The sequence below is a fragment of the Salmo salar genome, chromosome 01 (genome assembly GCF_965601325.2).
Source record: "Salmo salar chromosome 01, fSalSal1, whole genome shotgun sequence".
NCBI lineage: Eukaryota > Metazoa > Chordata > Actinopteri > Salmoniformes > Salmonidae > Salmo > Salmo salar.
In genome coordinates this window covers 93,042,867-93,066,108 of record NC_138291.1, presented here as the reverse complement: position 1 = coordinate 93,066,108, position 23,242 = coordinate 93,042,867, and the positions used below count along the sequence as shown (strand labels likewise).

Sequence of the window (23,242 nt, the reverse complement as noted above, 5' to 3'; positions counted from 1 at the left end):
ATTTTAGAAAATAGTAAAAATAAAGAAAAACCCTAAATGACTAGGTGTGTCCAAACTTTTGATTGGTAGTGTAATTATTCAGACCCTTTACTCAGTACTTTGTTGAAGCACCTTTGGCAGCGATTACAGTCAAGTGTCTTCTTGGGTATGATGCTACAAGGTTGGCACACCGGTGTTTGTTCCTTATATAATGACAAACCAGGGCGTAGGTTTAGCGACTTTTAATGAACATATACTTCAGCTAGAAAACTCTATGTTTAGCCATGCAAGGCATTCTTCAACCACCTTCCCCGCCCACATAGCCTGCTGGGTAACGTAGTCTAAATGTTATTAACACATAACAACACATCTTCCTTCCTTTAAAAGAGAACTACTTTTCTATGTAACTACACGTCACATCACATTTGTTTACTCTGCCTGCATAACATGCAATTTTCAATAACACACATTTCTTTCCCCCAATTTTTATTTTTTATTTTTTTAATAATTTTTACATTGTTCTCATCACTTAAGAGGCAATAAACATATTCTGATGTATTATTATTATTATTTTTAAACTAAATATAGTCTGTCCAACAATACTCTATTGTGGCTCTATTTCTTTTCACATTAACAAAACATTCAGTCCAGGTGCCCCTTTTTTATTTTTATTTTTATTTTTAGCAATTCTCAATAAGCCTTTCACGGGCTCTGACAGTCCTTTTCGGTTGTTCTGCTGAAGTGCTTCCTGAAACAGTTGGACAGCGTTCATTGTCAGGCAGGGTGTTCTGACTGAATTGTCCATTTCTAAAGGCATTTGACACTTCAGCAGTATCCTCCTGATGATCCTCAGTTCCTTGAGTGAATGGCTGAAGCCTTAGATCCACTCTGTTTCGTCTCACTTGTGATCCATTGGATCGCGGTGCAACTTCTCTCTACACACACCCTTGCTGCATCCAGGTTCCTGTAGTGATGTCTCGGAGTTGTACATGATCTCAGGTAAGTGTCTTGCACTTTTGTTGTGTCGCTGTTTTTGTTTGTCTCTCTGTTTTTCCTTCGCGAGTTTGACTTTGTGAGCACCTCTGGGTGTTAGCAAGTCCTCATGGATGGGTAGGTTGGTTCTAATGCGACGTCCCATCAGCATTTGTGCAGGTGAAAGTCCGCTCTGCAGCGGTGCGCTGCGATAGATCATCAGATTTTTTAGGAAATCCTCCTTTCCATCGTGTGCCTTTTTCATCAGACCTTTGACAATTTTGACTGAACTCTCTGCTAAGCCGTTGGACCTTGGGTAGTTGGGGCTGGAGGTGTTGTGTCGGAATCCCCAGTCATTAGCGAACGATCGGAATTCAGAACTTGAGAACTGTGGGTCATTGTCTGAGTACAGTTCAGATGCAACCCCATGTCTTGCAAAGACTGATTTCAGGTAAGGGATTGCAGCTTTGCTGGAGGTAGTTGGCAGTGTTGCTACTTCAGGGTAGTTTGAGTAGTAGTCGGTAGCAACAATGTGACTTTTTCCATTGCAGTCAAAAAGGTCAATTCCTACTTTGTAGTAGGGTCTGTTGGGTACTGGATGAGGCATTAGCGGCTCTGCTTGCTTCTTTGGCCTGTAGGTCAAACACAGTTCACATGAAGCAGTGGTCCGGCTGATTTCCTGGTTCATTCTTGGCCAGTACATTACTTCTCGTGCTCGTCGTTTGCATTTTTCCTCAGCCAAGTGGCCCTCATGTATTTTCTGTAGCATTTCTTTGCGTAGTGTCATGGAAATGACAATCTTGTTGCCTTTGAACACTATGTCATCCACAACAGTGAGCTCTGCTCTGCCCGGGGTATAGAACATCTTCACATCATACTTTTGCAGTCTGATCAACATTCTCTGGATTCTCATTGGACAATCATTCAGTGGCTTAGACATTATTGACACCAATGGTTTGTTGTCGGTTTCTACTTTGAAGTCTCGTCCGTAGACGTATTGGTGAAACCTTTCACAAGCGTATGTGCTCCCCAGTAGTTCTTTCTCTATTTGTGCATACCTTGTCTCTGCGCCTGTCAAGGCTCTGGATGCATAAGTGACGGGTTGCCATGTGTCGTCATGCTGTTGCAGAAGAACTGCTCCCAGGCCAAACTGTGACGCATCTGCAGAAATCCTTTCTCTGGATCATAGAACCTGAGCACTGGCTCTTCTGTGATTGTCTTCTTTAGGTTTTTGAAGCAGTTTTCCTGTTCATGGGACCATTCCCATTCATTTTTCTGTTCCAGAAGACATCTGAGTGGAGCGGACTGTGCTGACAGTTGAGGTATGAACTTTGCAAGGTAGGTGATCATGCCCATGAAGCGTCTCACATCGTCCTTGTTCTTCGGGTGCTCCATGTTGTTGATGGCTGATGTTTTCCTCGGGTTTGGTTTGACTCCATCCTCTGAAAGTACGTCTCCCACAAAGGTAAGTGTTTTCACACCAAACTCGCATTTGTCCTTGTTTAGTTTTAGGTTGACTTTCCGTGTCAGGTCCAGCACTTGTCTCACTCTCGCATCATGTTCTTCTTTTGTGGACCCCCAGACAATGATGTCATCCATCATAGTCTCCACTCCTGGAATGTGCTTGAAGATCATGTGGATTGTCTTGTGGTAGACCTCTGGCGCTGAGAGAATCCCATATGGTAGACGAAGAAATCTGTACCTGCCCTCAGGTGTGTTGAATGTGCATAGCCTTGAGCTTGCATCATCTAGATTCATTTGCCAGAATCCTGATGAGGCATCAAGCTTACTGAACCACTTTGCTCCAGCAAACTGCGACATTATCTCTTCTCTGGTTGGCAACTTGAAATGCTCTCTCTTGATTGCTTTGTTGAGATCTCTCGGGTCTAGACATATCCTGAGATCACCGTTCTTTTTCACCACAATAACCAGTGAGCTTACCCAGTCTGTAGGTTCATCCATTTTTGTGATAACGTCCATTTTTTTCCATGCGTCCGAGTTCCTCTTTGAGCTTTTTCCTCAGTGCAAATGGAACATTTCTGCATGCATATTTCCACAGAATCAACAAAGAATTCTTCAATCTCCTCAACTGTGTGAACCTTTTTCTTTGTAGCCTCAGCTTTGCAGCATTTTGTGAAATTATTATTTTTCCCACAGTTGTTACATGATTTGCCATATGCAGGGCATTTTTTGGGCTTGTGGATAAATCCACATTTTCCACATGTAGTGTTTTGATTTCTCTTTTTTGCTTATTTTTGTTTTGTAAGGCGTTGTGTGTGGTGCTCCTCTCTTTTTATTGCATGCACTGACGTCTCATACCTGCACAGCTCTTTAGCTTGTGCTCTGTTGGTTTCAGCTGCTCGACACATATTCACTGATTTATCCAAAGTTAAATCTTGCTCACGCAGCAAAATCTTGCTCACGCAGGGACACATGGACACAGCCGTGCCTGTCAGCTACTGTATGTAGTAAGTGGCTGCCAGCCTTCCTGACCTCTGACCTCACCAGAGTAGAGTAGAGCAGGGCTCTCAGACAGATAGTCAGGTTGAAGTTCATCAAGGCCAGAGCCATCTCTCTATCCCTTCTGTAATATCCACCCTACACACACACACACAATATTTCTTAGTTTTGTCACGTTGTTGGTGAGAACACCAGACTGACGCAGGTCTGTAGGTTACTCAGTATCCCTGACCCTGGCTAGAGAGAAGGTTTACAATACTGTGTTTCCTGAGAAATGTGACCATAGAGAGGATGTCAGTGCAGCAGGAAAGTGTGCTGCTGGGGGAAGAGTAGGAAGGAGAGAGGGAGATATAGAGAGATAGAAGGGAAAGGGAGCTGCTACGGTGTCACCAGCCCAAATACATCTGATTACCGGATCTTCTCTGAGGTCAAGTCTTCACCTGGTCTCATCTCTTCTTCTTCACAACAATGGGAGCTCTTCTTCTCTCCCTCACTTTTGGCAGAGGGAAGAAAATAATATAAGGTACTTTATAAGGAAAGCATAGAGTCTAGATTATTCACATAAAAGGAGGAGAGGAAAATGTCTGGTCCTGGGCAGCTGACTGTCCCTCATTCTCCCTTCCTCTCTTCTCTCTTTTCCCTGCTCCTCTCTTCCCTATCTCCTCTCTCTCTCGCTCTCTCTCTCCTCTCTTCTCTCTTACTCCTCTCCTCTCTCTCTTCCCTCCCCCTCTCTTCCCTCTCTCTTGCCTCTCTCTCTCTCCCTCTCTCTTTCTCCTCTCTCTCTTCCCCCCCCTCTCTTGCCTCTCTCTCTTTCTCCTATCTTCCCCGCCTCTCTCCTCTCTCTCTCCCTCTATCATTCTCCTCTCTCCCCCCCTTACCTCAATCCTCTCCTCTGTTTGTTGATTACAGCTGGGTGTTTGTTTTGTTCTGTCTCTGTAATTGTATGCTTTTAAAAGTCAGATTTCTCCTCTTGAATTTAAACCAAGAGGCTTCAAAGTGAGAAGCTCCATTACTGAGGAGTTATCAAACAGGGCTGTGCTGTGGATACTAGACCAGATCCAGACCATTCAGTCACACATACACAGAGAGACAGACACACACACACAACATACACACACTGTCCTGAACCTAAAGGCTGTCTCCAGACCCTCAGAGCTGGACATGAACAAAACAGACCATTTCAAACCTGAACGCACACGCACTACAACATCCAGTAGCCCTGAAGTCTACTCAAAAAAGAGAGCGACGTTCAAGAGACAATGTTTTAATATTCACCACAGTGTCCAACTGACTCCTGAGCTTTGACTCACTCCTCTGCTGGCGAACACAGGTCTGGGGAGCTGGCTAGGTCTCCCAGATGACGCCTTAGTGAAGTGAATAATGTTCACAATCCTGTCTAAGTGTTTCCCCTGGCTGTAATGGAATGAGTTCTCTTCATTATTACAGTCATTACATTCTGACACCATGCCACTGTGATGTGCCCCTGTGATGTGCCCCTGTGATGTGCCACTGTGATGTGCCCCTGTGATGTGCCCCTGTGATGTGCTCCTGTATTTTGCCCCTGTGCTGTGCTCCTGTGATGTGCTCCTATCATGTGCCACTGTGATGTGCCCCTGTGATGTGCCCCTGTGATGTGCTCCTGTAATTTGCCCCTGTGATGTGCCACTGTGATGGGCCCCTGTGATGTGCTCCTATCATGTGCCACTGTGATGTGCCCCTGTGGTGTGCCCCTGTGATGTGCTCCTGTAATTTGCCCCTGTGATGTGCTCCTATCATATGCCACTGTGATGTGCCCCTGTGATGTGCCCCTGTGATGTGCTCGTGTAATTTGCCCCTGTGATGTGCCACTGTGATGTGCCCCTGTGATGTGCTCCTATCATATGCCACTGTGATGTGCCCCTGTGATGTGCCCCTGTGATGTGCTCCTGTAATTTGCCCCTGTGATGTGCTCCTATCGCCCGATGTGCCCCTGTGATGTGCTCCTGTAATTTGCCCCTGTGATGTGCTCCTATCATATGCCACTGTGATGTGCCCCTGTGATGTGCTCCTATAATATGCCACTGTGATGTGCCCCTGTGATGTGCTCCTATCATATGCCACTGTGATGTGCCCCTGTGATGTGCCCCTGTGGATGGACTCTGAAATCCTAGATTTTTAAGTAGCCAATGTCACTAGGTGAGTGGATGGTAGCAATTAGACACCTCAAACTTAGCAATAGTGGTTACCTTGAATGAATGAATACTGATTTGAAGAGTTGACTGTAGCAATCCTTTGTATCTTGTTTGGTGTTTCTTGCATTGGTTTGATTGTGGTTAGAACCATGAGTTCTTCCACCATACACACATACAGCATACTTTCAAACAGCATACATGTGTTTGTAGATCCCCTGATGTGTTCACCATTTATCTGCCCTTGGTGGTCTGGAGTGTACACCCAAATGTGCTCCAACACCATATATACTGTAGTGCACTACTTTAGACCAGGGTCATATGAGTGCACTAGGGAATAGAGGGAATTGGGACGCAGTGTGTGTGTGGAGGGGCACTGTGGCACTCAGGGCTCTACCCAACAGGAGGGCCCCTGGGCCCTTTGTGTCTCCAGCTGCAGATGGATTAAAGGCCCTGTTTAAATCTTCAGACCCCTCCACTGGCTGCTGCTGTGCCCATCCGTTTCTCTTCACCACTTGAATTACCTGCACAGAGCTGGGTAACTGTCAGCCATTACGGTGCAGACAGTCATACTGTGGCAGATGGCAGCAGGAGTGAATGAGGAGTGTAGTGGGCCTCTGGGATAATAGCAGTCATTCTCTACTGCCAGATTCATTCAGATGATTTGACCTTCGAGTGTTTATTTTAAAACAAAAAGTATTATTATATGTTATGCAATGATGTTTCTCTAGTGTGATGACTAATCATTCAAATGTCCCTTTATCTCTCTTTTCATCCTTCTCTGCCCCTCTGTCCCTCCTCCCCTCCCTCCTCCCTTCCCCCTCCTCCACCCTCCTCCTGCCTCCCCCTCCTCCCTCCCTTGTCCCCCTTCTCCGTTGCTCCCTCCCTCCTCCTCCTCCTGCTCCCTCCCTTCTCCTCTTGCCTCCTCCCTTCTCCCCTTTCCCCATCGCTACCTACCCCTCCCTCCTCCCTCCCTCCCTCCCTTTCCATCCTTCTCCCTCGCTCCCTCCTTCCCCCTCCTTCTCCCTCTCCCTCCTCCATCCATTCTCCCCTCTCCCCCATCCCTCCATCTCCCTCCCGCCTCCTTCCTTCCTTCCTTCCTCCCCCCCCCTCCTCCTCCCTCCCTGCTATAGATGGTTGTTCTGATGAACCCCATGGAGGATCCAGATAATATCCTGCGTGCTAACCGGTCCCGGGAGAAGACCTATATGTTCGACGTTGCATTTGACTGCTCAGCCAACCAGGAAGAGGTGTACAGAGCCACGACCAAGGGCCTGATCGAAGGCCTCATATCCGGCTACAACGCCACTGTTTTTGCCTACGGACCCACAGGTTTGTCATAGCCGCCCTATCCTCTATTCTAATTGCGGGTGTGTGTGTCCTCTGTCCCTGTATGTGTTGTCCTCAGGGCTGGTCTAAGCCTCAATTTACCACCCACTGGGCACCAGGGCTGGTCTAAGCCTATATCTACCAACTACTGGGCACCAGGGGAGAACTAAGCCTCTATCTACCACCCACTGGGCGGCAGGGGAGAACTAAGCCTCTATTGACCAAACAATGGGCGGCAGAGGAGAACATTACCCAGGAAATAACAGCCTGGGGGTTGATGATCCTGACCAGATGCCTTTTTATCCATGGTTATCTCTTGTTATGTATACTGCTCAAGAAAATAAAGGGAACACTTAAACAACACATCCTAGATCTGAATGACAGAAATAATCTTATTAAATACTTTTTTCTTTACATAGTTGAATGTGCTGACAACAAAATCACACAAAAATAATCAATGGAAATCCAATTTATCAACCCATGGAGGTCTGGATTTGGAGTCACACTCAAAATTAAAGTGGAAAACCACACTACAGGCTGATCCAACTTTGATGTAATGTCCTTAAAACTAGTCAAAATGAGGCACAGTAGTGTGTGTGGCCTCCACGTGCCTGTATGACCTCCCTACAACGCCTGGGCATGCTCCTGATGAGGTGTTAGTGTCCTATCGTTACGTTGACATTATTACTCCATCCTGCTAAGGTATGGTATTGAATATGATGTGTTAGGCTGTCCCCGCATGGGACAGAGTAGGTACTGCAACTCCATGGGGCGTACAGTGAACTCAAGGTCATAGGGAGGGTGTGGGTGGGCTGTTGGCTGCTGGATGTGTACATAACACCTGCATTGCTGATGTTGCTGTTTTCATCTCTCTAGGGTCTACTTCAGTAACACACTCTGGAATAGATGGGGAGAGCTGTAGTTTGTATTTTCAAAATACTTTTCTATCCCATTTCTTTATAGTGGTTCACAATTTTGTGGCCCCCTTTCACCCTACATTAGTATCAGAAGTCTGATGGCACTATGGTGTGATAAGAGATTTTGCTAAATGAAGTAAATATAAATGTAAACTACCGGTCAAAAGTTTTAGAACGCCTACTCATTCAAGGGTTTTTCTATATTTGTACTATTTTCTACATTGTGGAACAATAGTTAAGACATCAAAACTATGAAATAACACATTTGGAATCACAAATCACAAATCAAAATATATTTGAAATTCTACAAAGACCCACCCTTTGCCTTAATGACAGCTTTGCACACTCATGGCATTCTCTCAACCATCTTCAGCTGGAATGCTTTTCCAGCAGTCTTGAAGGAATCCCCACATATGCTGAGCACTTGTTGGCTGCTTTTCCTTCACTCTGCAGTCCAACTCATCCCAAACCATCTCATTTGGGTTGAGGTCGGGTGACTGTGGAGGCCAGGTCATCTGATGCAGCGCTCCATCACTCTCCTTCTTGGTCAAATAGCCCTTACACAGCCTGGAGGTGTGTTGGGTCACTGTCCTGTTGAAAAACAAATGATAGTCCCACTAAGCGCGAACCAGATGGGATGGTGTATCGCTGCAGAATGCTGTTGTAGCCATGCTGGTTAAGTGTGCCTTGAATTGTAAATACATCACAGACCGTGTCACCAGAAAAGCACCCACACACCATCACACCTCTTCCATGCTTCACGGTGGGAACCACACATGCCAAAATCATCCTACTCTGCATCTCACAAAGACACGGCGGTTGGAATCAAAAATCTCACATTTGGACTCAAAGGACAGATTTCCGCCAGGCTATTGTCCATTGCTTGTGTTTCTTGGCCCAAGCAAGTCTCTTCTTATTATTGGGGTCCTTTAGTAGTGGTTTCTTTGCAGCAATTCAACCATAACGGCCTGATTCATACAGTTTCCTCTGAATAGTTGATGTTGAGATGTCTGTTACTTGAACTTTGTGAAGCATTTATTTGAGCTGCAATTTCTAAGGCTGGTAGCTCTAATGAACTTATCCTCTGCAGCAGAGGTAAATCTGGATCTTCCTTTCCTGTGGCGGTCCTCATGAGATCCAGTTTCATCATAGCGCTTGATGGTTTTTGCAACTGCACTTTTCTCTTCATTGCTGTTCAAGGCTGTTCAATGCTGGTCAAGGCTGTTCAATGCTGTTCAAGGCTGTGCAATGCTGTTCAATGCTGTACAATGCTCTTCAATGCTTTTCAATGCCATTCAATGCCCTTCAATGCCGTTCAATGCCCATCAATGCCGTTCAATTCTCTTTAATGCCGTCCAATGCCCTTCAATGCCGTTCAATGCCCTTCAATTTCCTTAAATGCCGTTCAATGTTGTTCAATGGCCTTCAATGCTCTTCAATGCCATTCAATACCCTTCAATGCTCTTCAATGCCGTTCAGTGCCGTTCAGTGCCGTTCAATGCCCTTCAATGCCTTTCAATGCTGTTTGGTATTGACACTATTGTTCTCCAACTCAACCTGAAAACTGTGATTGTGTGTGTGTGTGTGTGTGTGTGTGTGTGTGTGTGTGTGTGTGTGTGTGTGTGTGTGTGTGTGTGTGTGTGTCTGTGTGTGTGTGTGTGTGTGTGTGTAGGTTGTGGGAAGACCTTCACTATGTTAGGGACGGACAGAGAACCGGGGATCTACGTACACACTCTAAATGACCTGTTCAAAGCCATCGAGGAGACCAGCGATGACATGCAGTACAACATCTTCATGTCATACCTGGAGGTGAGAATACATACTGTCTCTGTTTGCATCCCAGGTTGAACCCTATTCCCTATATAGTGAGGGAAAAAAGTTTTTGATCCCCTGCTGATTTTGTACGTTTGCCCACTGACAAAGAAATGATCAGTCTATAATTTTAATGGTAGGTTTATTTGAACAGTGAGAGACAGAATAAAAACAAAAAATTCAGAAAAACGCATGTCAAAAATGTTATAAATTGATTTGCATTTTAATGAGGTAAATAAGTATTTGACCCCTCTGCAAAACATGACTTAGTACTTGGTGGCAAAACCCTTGTTGGCAATCACAGAGGTCAGATGTTTCTTGTAGTTGGCCACCAGGTTTGCACACATCTCTGGAGGGATTTTGTCCCAGTCCTCTTTGCAGATCTTCTCCAAGTCATTAAGGTTTAGAGGCTGACGTTTGGCAACTCGAACCTTCAGCTCCCTCCACAGATTTTCTATGGGATTAAGGTCTGGAGACTGACTAGGCCACTCCAGGACCTTAATGTGCTTCTTCTTGAGCCACTCCTTTGTTGCCTTGGCCGTGTGTTTTGGGTCATTCTCATGCTGGAAGACCCATCCACGACCCATTTTCATTGCCCTGGCTGAGGGAAGGAGGTTCTCACCCAAGATTTGACGGTACATGGCCCCGTCCATCGTCCCTTTGATGTGGTGAAGTTGTCCTGTCCCCTTAGCAGAAAAACACCCCCAAAGCATAATGTTTCCACCTCCATGTTTGACGGTAGGGATGGTGTTCTTGGGGTCATAGGCAGCATTCCTCCTCCTCCAAACACGGCGAGTTGAGTTGATGCCAAAGAGCTCCATTTTGGTCTCATCTGACCACAACACTTTCACCCAGTTATCCTCTGAATCATTCAGACGTTCATTGGCAAACTTCAGACGGGCATGTATATGTGCTTTCTTGAGCAGGGGGACCTTGCGGGCGCTGCAGGATTTCAGTCCTTCACGGCGTAGTGTGTTACCAATTGTTTTCTTGGTGACTATGGTCCCAGCTGCCTTGAGATCATTGACAAGGTCCTCCCGTGTAGTTCTGGGCTGATTCCTCACCGTTCTCATGATCATTGCAACTCCACGAGGTGAGATCTTGCATGGAGCCCCAGGCCGATGGAGATTGACAGGTCTTTTGTGTTTCTTCCATTTGCGAATAATCGCACCAACTGCTGTCACCTTCTCACCAAGCTGTTTGGCGATGGTCTTGTAGCCCATTCCAGCCTTGTGTAGGTCTACAATCTTGTCCCTGACATCCTTGGAGAGCTCTTTGGTCTTGGCCATGGTGGAGAGTTTGGAATCTGATTGATTGATTGCGTCTGTGGACAGGTGTCTTTTATACAGGTAACAAGCTGAGATTAGGAGCACTCCCTTTAACCTCGATGGGCTAGGTGGGACGCTTGCGTCCCACCTACTCAACAGCCAGTGTAATCCTGGGCATGCTCCTGATGAGGTGGCGGATGGTCTCTTGAGGGATCTCCTCCCAGACCTGGACTAAAGCATCCGCCAACTCCTGGACAGTCTGTGGTGCAACGTGGCGTTGGTGGATGGAGCGAGACATGATGTCCCAGATGTGCTCAATTGGATTCAGGTCTGGGGAACGGACGGGCCAGTCCATAGCATCAATGCCTTCCTCTTGCAGGAACTGCTGACACACTCCAGCCACATGAGGTTGAGCATTGTCTTGCATTAGGAGGAACCCAGGGCCAACCGCACCAGCAAATGGTCTCACAAGGGGTCTGAGGATCTCATCTCGGTACCTAATGGCAGTCAGGCTACCTCTGGCGAGCACATGGAGGGCTGTGCGGCCCCCCAAAGAAATGCCACCCCACACCATGACTGACCCACCGCCAAACCGGTCATGCTGGAGGATGTTCCAGGCAGCAGAACGTTCTCCACGGTGTCTCCAGACTCTGTCACGTCTGTCACGTGCTCAGTGTGAACCTGCTTTCATCTGTGAAGAGCACAGGGCACCAGTGGCGAATTTGCCAATCTTGGTGTTCTCTGGCAAATGCCAAACGTCCTGCACGGTGTTGGGCTGTAACCACAACCCCCACCTGTGGACGTCGGGCCCTCATACCACCCTCATGGAGTCTGTTTCTGACCGTTTGAGCAGACACATGCACATTTGTGGCCTGCTGGAGGTCATTTTGCAGGAATCTGGCAGTGCTCCTCCTGCTCCTCCTTGCACAAAGGCGGAGGTAGCGGTCCTGCTGCTGGGTTGTTGCCCTCCTACGGCATCCTCCACGTCTCCTGATGTACTGGCCTTTCTCCTGGTAGCGCCTCCATGCTCTGGACACTACACTGACAGACACAGCAAACCTTCTTGCCACAGCTCGCATTGATGTGCCATCTTGGATGAGCTGCACTACCTGAGCCAGTTGTGTGGGTTGTAGACTCCGTCTCATGCTACCACTAGAGTGAAAGCACCGCCAGCATTCAAAAGTGACCAAAACATCAGCCAGGAAGCATAGGAACTGAGAAGTGGTCTGTGGTCACCACCTGCAGAACCACTCCTTTATTGGGGGTGTCTTGCTAATTGCCTATAATTTCCACCTGTTGTCTATTCCATTTGCACAACAGCATGTGACATTTATTGTCAATCAGTGTTGCTTCCTAAGTGGACAGTTTGATTTCACAGAAGTGTGATTGACTTGGAGTTACATTGTGTTGTTTAAGTGTTCCCTTTATTTTTCTGAGCAGTGTATATATGCACAATGTCAAAGCCCTTGATATTGGAACCTAAAAAGGATGTCCATCTGTTTGAGAGAGCCTCTAAACAAATTACAACAGCATCCATTCTTGTTCCACATATCACATTGACTCCCTATCTCTTTAATTCAGATTGATTTACACTGCTTTGTCAGTATTTGAAAGTGGTTCATTTTGTCGGCAAGCTTACCTTAACATTGTGCTTATTTTGTATAATTAATTCCCAATTTCTTTCCAAGAACAATCATCATAATGAAAAGAAACCTTGACAAGGAGTGATGCGATGGTAGCAACCTTCATGATTATGGTTGATAACATAATGGTATTCCTTCTAAGCAAACAGTGACGCATGCAGAGATTCACTCTAAGTTGTTCATCCTGTCTTCATTTGGCAGAAAGACAGAAAGAGACAGATGATTGAAAGCTCTTTATTAAAAAGACCAAAAATGGAAAGAACACTCAATCAGCTAAAGACGTCCAGCAGAGAAATATTTCTAGAGTAGAATGAGCAACAGCTAGTGTCCTTGTGTTTGGAAGAAATTAGCATTGATTACAGAATGCATAAGACATAGAAATGACATAATGCCATTGATATGAAGTTTGACACATGCTATCTTATGATTCAACTACAAGCTATTCTATAAACTATTCTGTAAGCTGTTATTCTACAAGGTATTCTTCTATATGCTATTATTCTACAAGCTATTCTATAAGCTATTATTCTACAAGCTATTCCGTAAGCTATTCTATAAGCTATTATTCTACAAGCTATTCTTTTACAAACTATTCTTCTACAAGCTATTCTATAAGCTATTCATCTACAAGTTATTTTACAAGCTATTCTACAAGCTATTCTACTACAAGCTATTCTACAAGCTATTCTACTACAAGCTATTCTACAAGCTATTCTATTACACGCTATTCTACAAGCTATTCTACGACAAATTATTCTATTAAAAGCTATTCTAGTACAAGCTATTATATAAGGTATTATATAACCTATTATTCTACAAGCAATTATTCTGCAAGCTATTCTACAAGCTATTATTCTATAAGCTATTATTCTACAAGCTATTATTCTACAAACTATTCTTCTTCAAGCTATTTTTCTACAAGCTATTCTACAAGCTGTTCTTCTATGCATTTTTCTACAAGCTATTCTTCTACAAGCTATTCTACTCCAAGCTATTCTACTACAAGCTATTCTACAAGCTATTCCACTACAAGCTATTCTACTACAAGCGATTCTACAACAAGCTATTCTACTGCAAGCTATTCTTCTACAAGCTATTCTACTACAAGATATTCTATAAGCTATTATTCTACAAGCTATTCTACAAGCTATTCTATAAGCTATTCTATTAACTTTTATTCTACAAGCTATTCTACAAGCTATTCTATAAGCTATTATTCTACAAGCTATTCCACTACAAGCTATTCTATAAGCTTTTCATTAAGCTATTATTCTGCAAGCTATTAATCTACAAGCTATTCAATAAGATATTCTATAAGCTATTTTTCTACAAGCTATTCTTCTACAAACTATTCATCTACAAGCTGTTCTATAAGCTGCTCTACAAGCTATTCTTCTACAAGCTAGTCTACAATATATTCTACTACAAGATATTATACAAGCTATTCTACTACAAACTATTCTACAAGCTATTCTATAAGATATTCTATAAGCTATTTTTCTAAAAGCTATTATTCTACAAACTATTCTTCTACAAGTTATTCTATATGCTATTCTACAAGCTATTCTACTACAAGCTATTATACAAGCTATTCTACTACAAGCTATTCAACTACAAGCTATTATACAAGCTATTCTACAAGCTTTTATTCTGCAAGCTATTGTAATCGGCCTGTGTGTAGCTGGTGTGGAGGAGTCAGGCGCAGGACAGAAGAAATCAAAGAATCAATAAATACAACACAATAAACTAGCCCACAATAACGGACCGTATACATACAAACAATCACAAAAACCATGGGGGAACAGAGGGTTAAATAATGAACAAGTAATTGGAGAATTGAAACCAGGTGTGTAAAACAAAGACAAAACAAATGGAAAATGAAAAGTGGATCGGCGATGGCTAGAAGGTTGGTGACGTCCACGGGCCGAACGCCGACCAAACAAGGAGAGGGACCGACTTCGGCGGAAGTCGTGACAGCTATTCTACAAGCTATTCTTCTACAAGCTATTCTACAAGCTATTCAACCAGAAGCTATTCTACCACAAGCTATTCTAGTACAAGTTATTCTACAAGCTATTTTACTACAGGTTATTCTACAAGCTATTCTACTACAAGCTATTCAACTACAAGCTATTATACAAGCTATTCTACAAGCTTTTATTCTACAAGCTATTAACAAACTATTCTACACGCTATACTACAAGCTATTCTACAAGCTATTTTTCTAAAAGCTATTCTACAAGCTGTTCTTCTACAAGCTATTCTACAAACTATTCTTCTTCAAGCTATTACACTACAAGCTATTCTACAAACTATTATTCTGCAATCTGTTCTACAAGCTATTATTCTACAAGCTATTCTACTACAACCTATTCTATAATCTGTTCTATAAGCTATTATTCTATAAGCTATTCTACAATCTATTCTATAAGCTATTCCATAAGCTAATATTCTACAAGGTATTCTACAAGCTATTCTATAAGCTATTATTCTACAAGCTATTCTATTACAAGCTATTCCACTACAAGCTATTCTATAAGCTATTCTATGAGCTAATATTCTACAAGCTATTCTATAAACTATTATTCTACAAACGATTCTACTACAAGCTATTCTATAAGCTATTCATTAAGCTATTATTCTGCAAGCTATTCAACAAGCTATTCTATAAGCTATTCATCTACAAGCTATTGAATAAGATATTGTATAAGCTATTTTTCTACAAGCTATTCTTCTACAAACTATTCTTCTACAAGCTGTTCTATAAGCTGCTCTACAAGCTATTCTACAAACTATTCTACAAGCTATTCTACTACAAGCTATTCTATAAGCTATTCTACTACACACTATTCTACAAGCTATTCTACGACAAGCTATTCTACTACAAGCTATTCTAGTACTAGCTATTATATAATCTATTATATAAGCTATTATTCTACAAGCTATTCTACAAGCTATTATTCTACAAGCTATTCTATTACAAGCTATTCTACTACAAGCTATTATTCTACAAGCTATTCTATTCTATAAACTATTTTACAAGCTATTATTCTACAAACTATTCTTCTTCAAGCTACTCTACAAGCTTTTCTACAAGCTATTACTCTACTAGTTATTCTACAAGCTATTCCTCTACAAGCTATTCTATAAGCTATTATTCTACATGCTATTCTATAAGCTATTCTATAAGCTTTTATTCTACAAGCTATTCTACAAACAATTATTCTACAAGCTATTCTACAAGCTATTCTACTACAACCTATTCTACTACAACCTATTCTACTACAAGCTATTCTACAAGCTATTCTACTACAAGCTATTCCAGTACAAGCTATTCTACTACAAGCTATTCCAGTACAAGCTATTCTACTACAAGCTATTTTTCTACAAGCTATTCGTCTACAAGCTATTCTACAAGCTATAATCCTACAATCTATTCTACAAGCTATTGTACAAGCTATTCTTCTACATGCTATTCTACAAGCTATTCTACCAGAAGCTATTGTACCACAAGCTATTCTACTACAAGTTATTCTACAAGCCATTCTACTACAGGTTATTCTACAAGCTATTCTACTACAAGCTATTCAACTACAAGCATTTATACAAGCTATTCAACAAGCTTTTATTCTACAAGCTATTAACAAACAATTCTACAAGCTATACTACAAGCTATTCTACAAGCTATTATTCTACAAGATATTCTACAAGCTTTTCTTCTACAAGCTATTCTACAAGCTATTCTTCTTCAAGCTATTATACTACAAGCTAATTTACAAGCTATTATTCTGCAATCTATTCTAATAACTATTATTCTACAAGCTATTCTACTACAAGTTATTCTTCAAGCAATTCTACAAGCTATTATACTCCAAGCTATTATTCTACAAACTATTCTATAAGCTATTCTATAAGCTATTATTTTACAAGCTATTCTACAAGCTTTCTATAAGCTATTATTCTACACGCTATTACACTACAAGCTATTCTATAAGCTATTCTATAAGCTATTATTCTACCATCTATTCAACAAGCTATTCTATAAGCTATTCTGCAAGCTATTCTACTACTAGCTATTCTACTACAAACTATTTTACAATCTATTCCACAAGCTATTATTCTACAAGCTTTTCTACTACAAGCTTTTATTCTACAAGCTATATTTTTAGAAGATATTCTTCTACAAGCTATTCTTTAAGCTATTCTGCAAGCTATTCTAGTACAAGTTATTCTACAAGCTTTTCTATAAATTATTCTACAAGCTAATCTACTTCAAGCTATTCTACATCAAGATATTCTATGAGCTATTCTACAAGATATTCTACAACTAGCTATTCTACTACCTGCTATTCTACTACAGACTATAGCTTCTACAAGCTATTCTACTACAAGCTTTTCTACTACAAGCTATTCTACAAGCTATTCTGCAAGCTTTTGTATTACAAGCTATTCTACTACAAGCTATTCTACAAGCTATTATTGTACAAGCTATTCTATAAGCTATTATGCAAGCTATTCTACAAGCTATTATTCTACAAGCCATTCTACTACTAGCTATTCTACTACAAGCTGTTCTACAAGCTATTATGCAAGCTATTCTACAAGCTATTGTTCTACAAGCTATTCTACTACTAGCTATTCTACTACAAGCTATTCTACAAGCTATTCCACATGTTATTTTTCAACAAGTTATTCTACAAGCTTTTCTAATACTAGCTATTCTAAAAGCTATTATTCTATAAGCTATTCTACTACAAGCTATTCTACTACAAGCTATTCTACAACAAGCTATTCAACTACAGGTTATTCTACAAGCTATTCTAATACAAAATATTTTACTGCAAGTTCTTCTACAAGCTATTCTACTACAAGCTGTTCTACAAGCTATTCTACTACAAGCTATTCTTCTACAAGCTCTTCTACTACAAGCTGTTCTACTTCAAGCTATACTACAAGCTATTCTACTACAAGCTATTCTACAAGCTATTCTACTACAAGCTATTCTTCTACAAGCTATTCTACTACATGCTATTATTCTACAAGCTATTCTACAAGCTATTCTGCAAGCTATTCTACACGCTATTATTCTATGACAAGCTGTTATCCAACAAGCTCTTCTACAAGGTATTCTACTACAAGGTATTCTACTACAAGCTATTCTACTACAAGCTATTCTACTACAAGTTATTCTTCAAGCTATTCTACAAGCCATTCTGCAAGCTATTCTACAAGCTATTATCCTACAAGATATTCTACAAGCTCTTCTTCTACAAGCTATTCTACAAGCTATTCTTCCTCAAGCTATTCTACTACAAGCTTTTCTACAAACTACTACAAGCTATTCTTCTACAAGCTATTCCACTACAAGCTATTTTTCTACTAGCTATTCTACAAGCTTTTCTGCAAGCTATTCTACAAGCTATTATTCTACAAGCTATTATCCTACAAGCTGTTCTACAAGCTATTCTTCTACAAGCTATTCTACAAGCTATTTTTCTACAAGCTATTCTACCACAAGTTATTCTACTACAAGTTATTCTACAAGCTATTCTACTACAAGCTGTTGTCACGCCCTGACCATAGAGAGCCCTTGGTTTGTCGTGGACGAATCAGAATTAGTTGGGTAACATAGATAATTAAGATGTTTTATTAGTATAATATGCTTATTTGAGGTACTTGTCATTAGAAAGTGTCCATTGGACTCTGGTGTCTTTTCAGTTGCATGTCTACCTTAGCTGGGGCTCAGACACTTGGGGCCCAGAGAGGGGAGAGGTCAGACTTGTCGTCATGGGAATGTGTCTTTACCTATGCTTAAACCATGTGAAGGGATAGCGTGATTACTGGGGAACCAATGACTTGTCTCCACAATGTCTGTGAGCAAGTCACACCCTCCGTTTCCTTATTGTGGGGAGGTTTATGGCAGTGTCTGGGACCATGGTCTCTTAGATCTCACACTTATCCTGTGATAATATATGGCCTAGAGGCTCACTCCCCCCAGTGAGCCTGTCCAGGAGTGAGGTCAAGAGGGGGTTTGCTTGAGATGGGAGTATCTAGAGTTGACAATTGATATATGCCATTGGATGAAATAGTTCTGTTCAATACCGTATCAGGGAGGGACAGTTCTAAGGAGACCAGATACTGGGCTATACCATTAATCCTGTTGAAATAGCAGTTACTGTCTGATGTGTTTTATTGATATCTGTCATACAAAACTTAACCTTTGTGAACTGTTACTAAGTATCTGTGGTTTGTCAATGTACGTTGAAGGGGCTGTATCGTTGCTATAAAAGATCCCTGTAGCAATTCTGTAATCACCTTCCTGGTTCATTCGAGAGAATGCATTAGTGGGGTCAAGAACTTTTGCAAAAGTATCTTAATTAAGTATTAAAGATGTAGTTTAACTCGGACTGGTGTGTTTGTAACTCCTCATTTGGTAATGCAGAAATTAGCCACCACAGGTTCTCTATGGTGTTTAGGTCAGAGCATGTCTAGGGGGGTGTTCTAGTCAGTCTATTTCTATGTTGGTGAGTTGTATGGTTCCCAATTAGAGGCAGCTGGTAATCGTTGCCTCTAATTGGGGATCATATTTAGGAAGCCCTTTCTCCCACCTGCTTTGTGGGATATTGTTTTGTGTATGTGCTTGTTGCACCAGTTAGGTCACGTTTCGTTGTTTGTTTATTGTTTTGTGGAAGTTTCACTGTATATTAAAGATGTGGAAGTCTAATCACGCTGCGCCTTGGTCCGTCTTTCCTCACGATCGCAACAGCTGTTCAACTACAAGCTGTTCTGCAAGCTATTCTACTCAAGCTATTCTACAAGCTATTCCACAAGCTATTCTTCTACAAGTTATTCTACAAGCTATTCTACAACAAGCTATTCTATGAGCTATTCTACAAGCTATTCTACTACTAGCTATTCTACAAGCTATTATTCTACAAGCTATTCTACTACAGGCTATTATTCTACCAGCTATTCTACTTCAAGCTATTCTACTACAAGTTATTCTACAAGCTATTCAACTACAAGTTATTCTATACGCTTTTCTACAAGCTATTCTTCTTCAAGCTATTCTACTACAAGTTATTCTACAATATATTATTCTACAAAGCTATTCTACAAGCTATTCTACTACAAGCAATTCTACTACAAGCTATTCTACAAGCTACTCTACTACAAGCTATTCCAAGGCAGTTAACCCACTGTTCCTAGGCCGTCATTGAAAATAAGAATTTGTTCTTAACTGACTTGCCTAGTTAAATAAAGGTAAAACATTTTTTTTTAATTAAAATAATTCTACAAGCTGTTCTACAAGCTTTTCTTCTACAAGCTATTCTTCTACAAGCTATTCTTCTACAAGCTATTCTTCTACAAGCTATTCTACAAGCTATTCTACAAGCTATTCTTCTTTAAGCTATTCTACATGCTATTCTTCTTCAAGCTATTCTACAAGCTATTCTTCTATAAGCTATTCAATTACAAGCTATTCTACAAGCTATTCTACTACAAGCTATTATACAAGCTATTCTGCAAGCTATTCTGCAAGCTATATTTCTAGAAGCTATTTTTCTAGAAGCTATTCTGCAATCTATTCTTCGACAAGCTGTTCTTCGACAAGCTATTCTTCTACAAGCTATTATTCTGTCAGTTATTATTCTACAAGCTCTTCTACAAGCTATTCTTCTACAATATATTCTACAAGCTATTCTACAAGATATTATACAATATAATTTACATGCTTAAGAATAGAATCATTTCTTGGATATAATAATTCCTTGAATATAAGAAATCCTTGGATGTTGAGCTTCGGAGATGTGATTTGGAAGCTAATGACCCATTCCCTGTTCCCAGATCTACAACGAGATGATCCGGGACCTTCTCAACCCATCCTCTGGGTTCCTGGACCTGAGAGAGGATTCTAAAGGAGAGATCCAGGTGGCTGGCATCACAGAGGTCTGCACTATCAATGCCCGAGAGGTGAGAGGTCACATCTGGCCACACTAACTCCATGCTTTACAAGATCAAAGAACTTGTAAGCAAGCATTTCACGCTAAAGTCTACAACGGTTGTATTCGGCGCATGTGACAAATAATATTTGATTTCATCACACACTATACATAAAACACATACAGTACCAGTCAAAAGTTCGGACACACCTACTCATTCAAGGGCTTTCTTTATTTTTACTATTTTCTACATTGTTGAATAATAATGAAGACATCAAAATCACATATGGAATCATGTAGTAACCGAAAAGTGTTAAACAAATCAAAATATATTTTAGATTCAGATTCTTCAAAGTAGCCACCCTTTGCCTTGATGACAGCTTTCCACACTCTTTGCATTCTCTCAACCAGCTTCATTAGGAATGCTTTTCCAATAGCCTTGAACGAGTTCCCACATATGCTGAGCACTTGTTGGCTGCTTTTCCTTCACACTGCCGTCAAACTCATCCCAAACCATCTCAATTGGGTTGAGGTCGGGTGATTGTGGAGGACCAGGTCATCTGATGCAGCACTCCATCACTCTCCTTCTTGGTCAAATAGCCCTTACACAGCCTGAAGGTGTGCTGGGTCATTGTCTTGTTTAAAAACAAATTATCGTCCCACTAAGCGCAAACCAGATGGGATGACTTATCGCTGCAGAATGCTGTGGGAGCCATGCTGGTTAACTGGGCCTTGAATTCTAAATAAATCACAGACAGTGCCACCAGCAAAGCACAATCACACCTCCTCCTATATGCTTCACGGTGGGACCCACACATGCGGAGATCATCTGTTCACCCACTCTATGTCTCACAAAGGCACAGCAGTTGGAACCAAAAATCGCAAATTTGGACTCATCAGACCAAAGGCCAGATTTCCACCGGTCTGATGTCCATTGCTTGTGTTTCTTGGCCCAAGCAAGTCTCTTCTTATTATTGGTCTCCTTTAGTAGTGGTTTCTTTGTAGCAATTTGACCATGAAGGCCTGATTCACGCAGCCTCATCTGAACAGTTGATGTTGAGATGTCTGTTACTTGAACTCTGTAAAGCATTTTATTTGGGCTGCAATCTGAGGTGCAGTTAACTCTAATGAACTTATCCTCTGCATCAGAGGTAACTCTGGGTCTTCCTTTCCTGTGGTGGTCCTCATGAGAGCCAGTTACACCATAGCCCTTGATGGTTTTTGCGACTGCACTTGAAGAAACGTTTTTCAAATGTTCCGGATTGAGTGACCTTCATGTCTCAAAGTTATGATGGACTGTCGTTTCTCTTTGCTTATTTGAGCTGTTCTTGCCATATTATGGACTTGGTCTTTTACCAAATAGGGCTATCTTCTGTATTCCAACCCTACCTTGTCATAACACAACTGATTGGCTCAAACACATTAAGAATGAACTTTTAACAATGCACACTTGTTAATTGAAATGCATTCCAGGTGACTACCTCATGAAGCTGATTGAGAGAATGCCAAGAGTGTGCAAAGCTGTCATCAAGGCAGACCCTTGAATGAGTAGGTGTGTCCAAACTGTTGACTGGTACTGTAATTACAAACTATACATTGTTATCTAAATACGTATATTGTATATTATGAAGCCTACATAACATATCTACAAGCACTTCATATTAGAGCTACATAGAGCTACATAGAGCTTTATGACTGTGTTCCTGCCAGATCATGGAGCTGCTGATGAAGGGTAATAAGCAGCGTACCCAGGAGCCCACGGCAGCCAACCAGACTTCGTCCCGGTCCCATGCCGTGCTGCAGGTGTCGGTCAGGCAGACGAGCCGCTGTCGAGACCTTCTACAGGAAGTCCGCTTCGCACGCCTCTTCATGATCGACCTTGCCGGCTCAGAACGAGCCTCACAGGTGCGGAACACTATGTGTGTGTAGGGGTGTGTGTAGGGGTGTGTGTAGGAGTGTGTGTGTGTGTGTGTGTGTGTGTGTGTGTGTGTGTGTGTGTGTGTGTGTGTGTGTGTGTGTGTGTGTGTGTGTGTGTGTGTGTGTGTGTGTGTGTGTGTGTGTGTGTGTGTGTGTGTGTGTGTGTGTGTGTAGGGGTGTGTGCGTGCATTTGTGTATTTGTATGTAAACATGACTGTTTCAGTTTTTTCACTTGTTGTCTGTTACTTGTGTCCATGACATAACATCACAGTCTCCTTCCAGACATTTCAGTGTGTGTGTGTGTGTGTTTGGGGGTGGGGCTCTCTAAACCCTATATTTGTACTAAAACCCATAGGTCCCTAATCAGAAGTAGTGTACTATGTAGGGAACAGGGTTTATAGGACACTTTAATAAAGGCCCTTCACAGTGTAAGAACAATGGAAGGGGTTAATGTCCCTATAGTTGACCGTCTATCAGCGTCTTCTTTATGTCGGGGTTATAAACAATGACAAAATGGATGATATCATTGATTTTATTTTTAATTTTTATTTAACATTTATTTAACTTGGCAAGTCAGTTAAGAACAAATTCTTATTTACAATGACGGCCTACCAAAAGACAAAAGGCAATCTGCGGGGACAGGACAATAAAATACAATATAAATATAGGACAAAACACACATCACAACAAGAGAGACAACACAACACTACATAAAGAGATACCTAAGACAACAACATAGCAAGGCAGCAGCACATGACAACACAGCATGGTAGCAACACAACATAACAACAACATGGTAGCACACAACATGGTAGCAGCACAAAACATGGTACA

At 41.7% G+C, this 23,242-nt stretch overlaps 1 protein-coding gene across 1 annotated transcript in view; it reads left to right on the top strand.

The window, feature by feature from the left end:
- LOC106610207 (kinesin-like protein KIF19) overlaps positions 1-23,242 on the top strand; it is a 96,949-nt gene that overhangs the window by 50,357 nt on the left and 23,350 nt on the right. The window contains exons 3-6 of the mRNA XM_014209412.3: positions 6,713-6,911; positions 9,498-9,634; positions 20,397-20,522; positions 22,202-22,396. Of these exons, the coding sequence (XP_014064887.3) occupies positions 6,713-6,911; positions 9,498-9,634; positions 20,397-20,522; positions 22,202-22,396 (657 nt within the window). The remainder of the gene's footprint in view (positions 1-6,712; positions 6,912-9,497; positions 9,635-20,396; positions 20,523-22,201; positions 22,397-23,242) is intronic.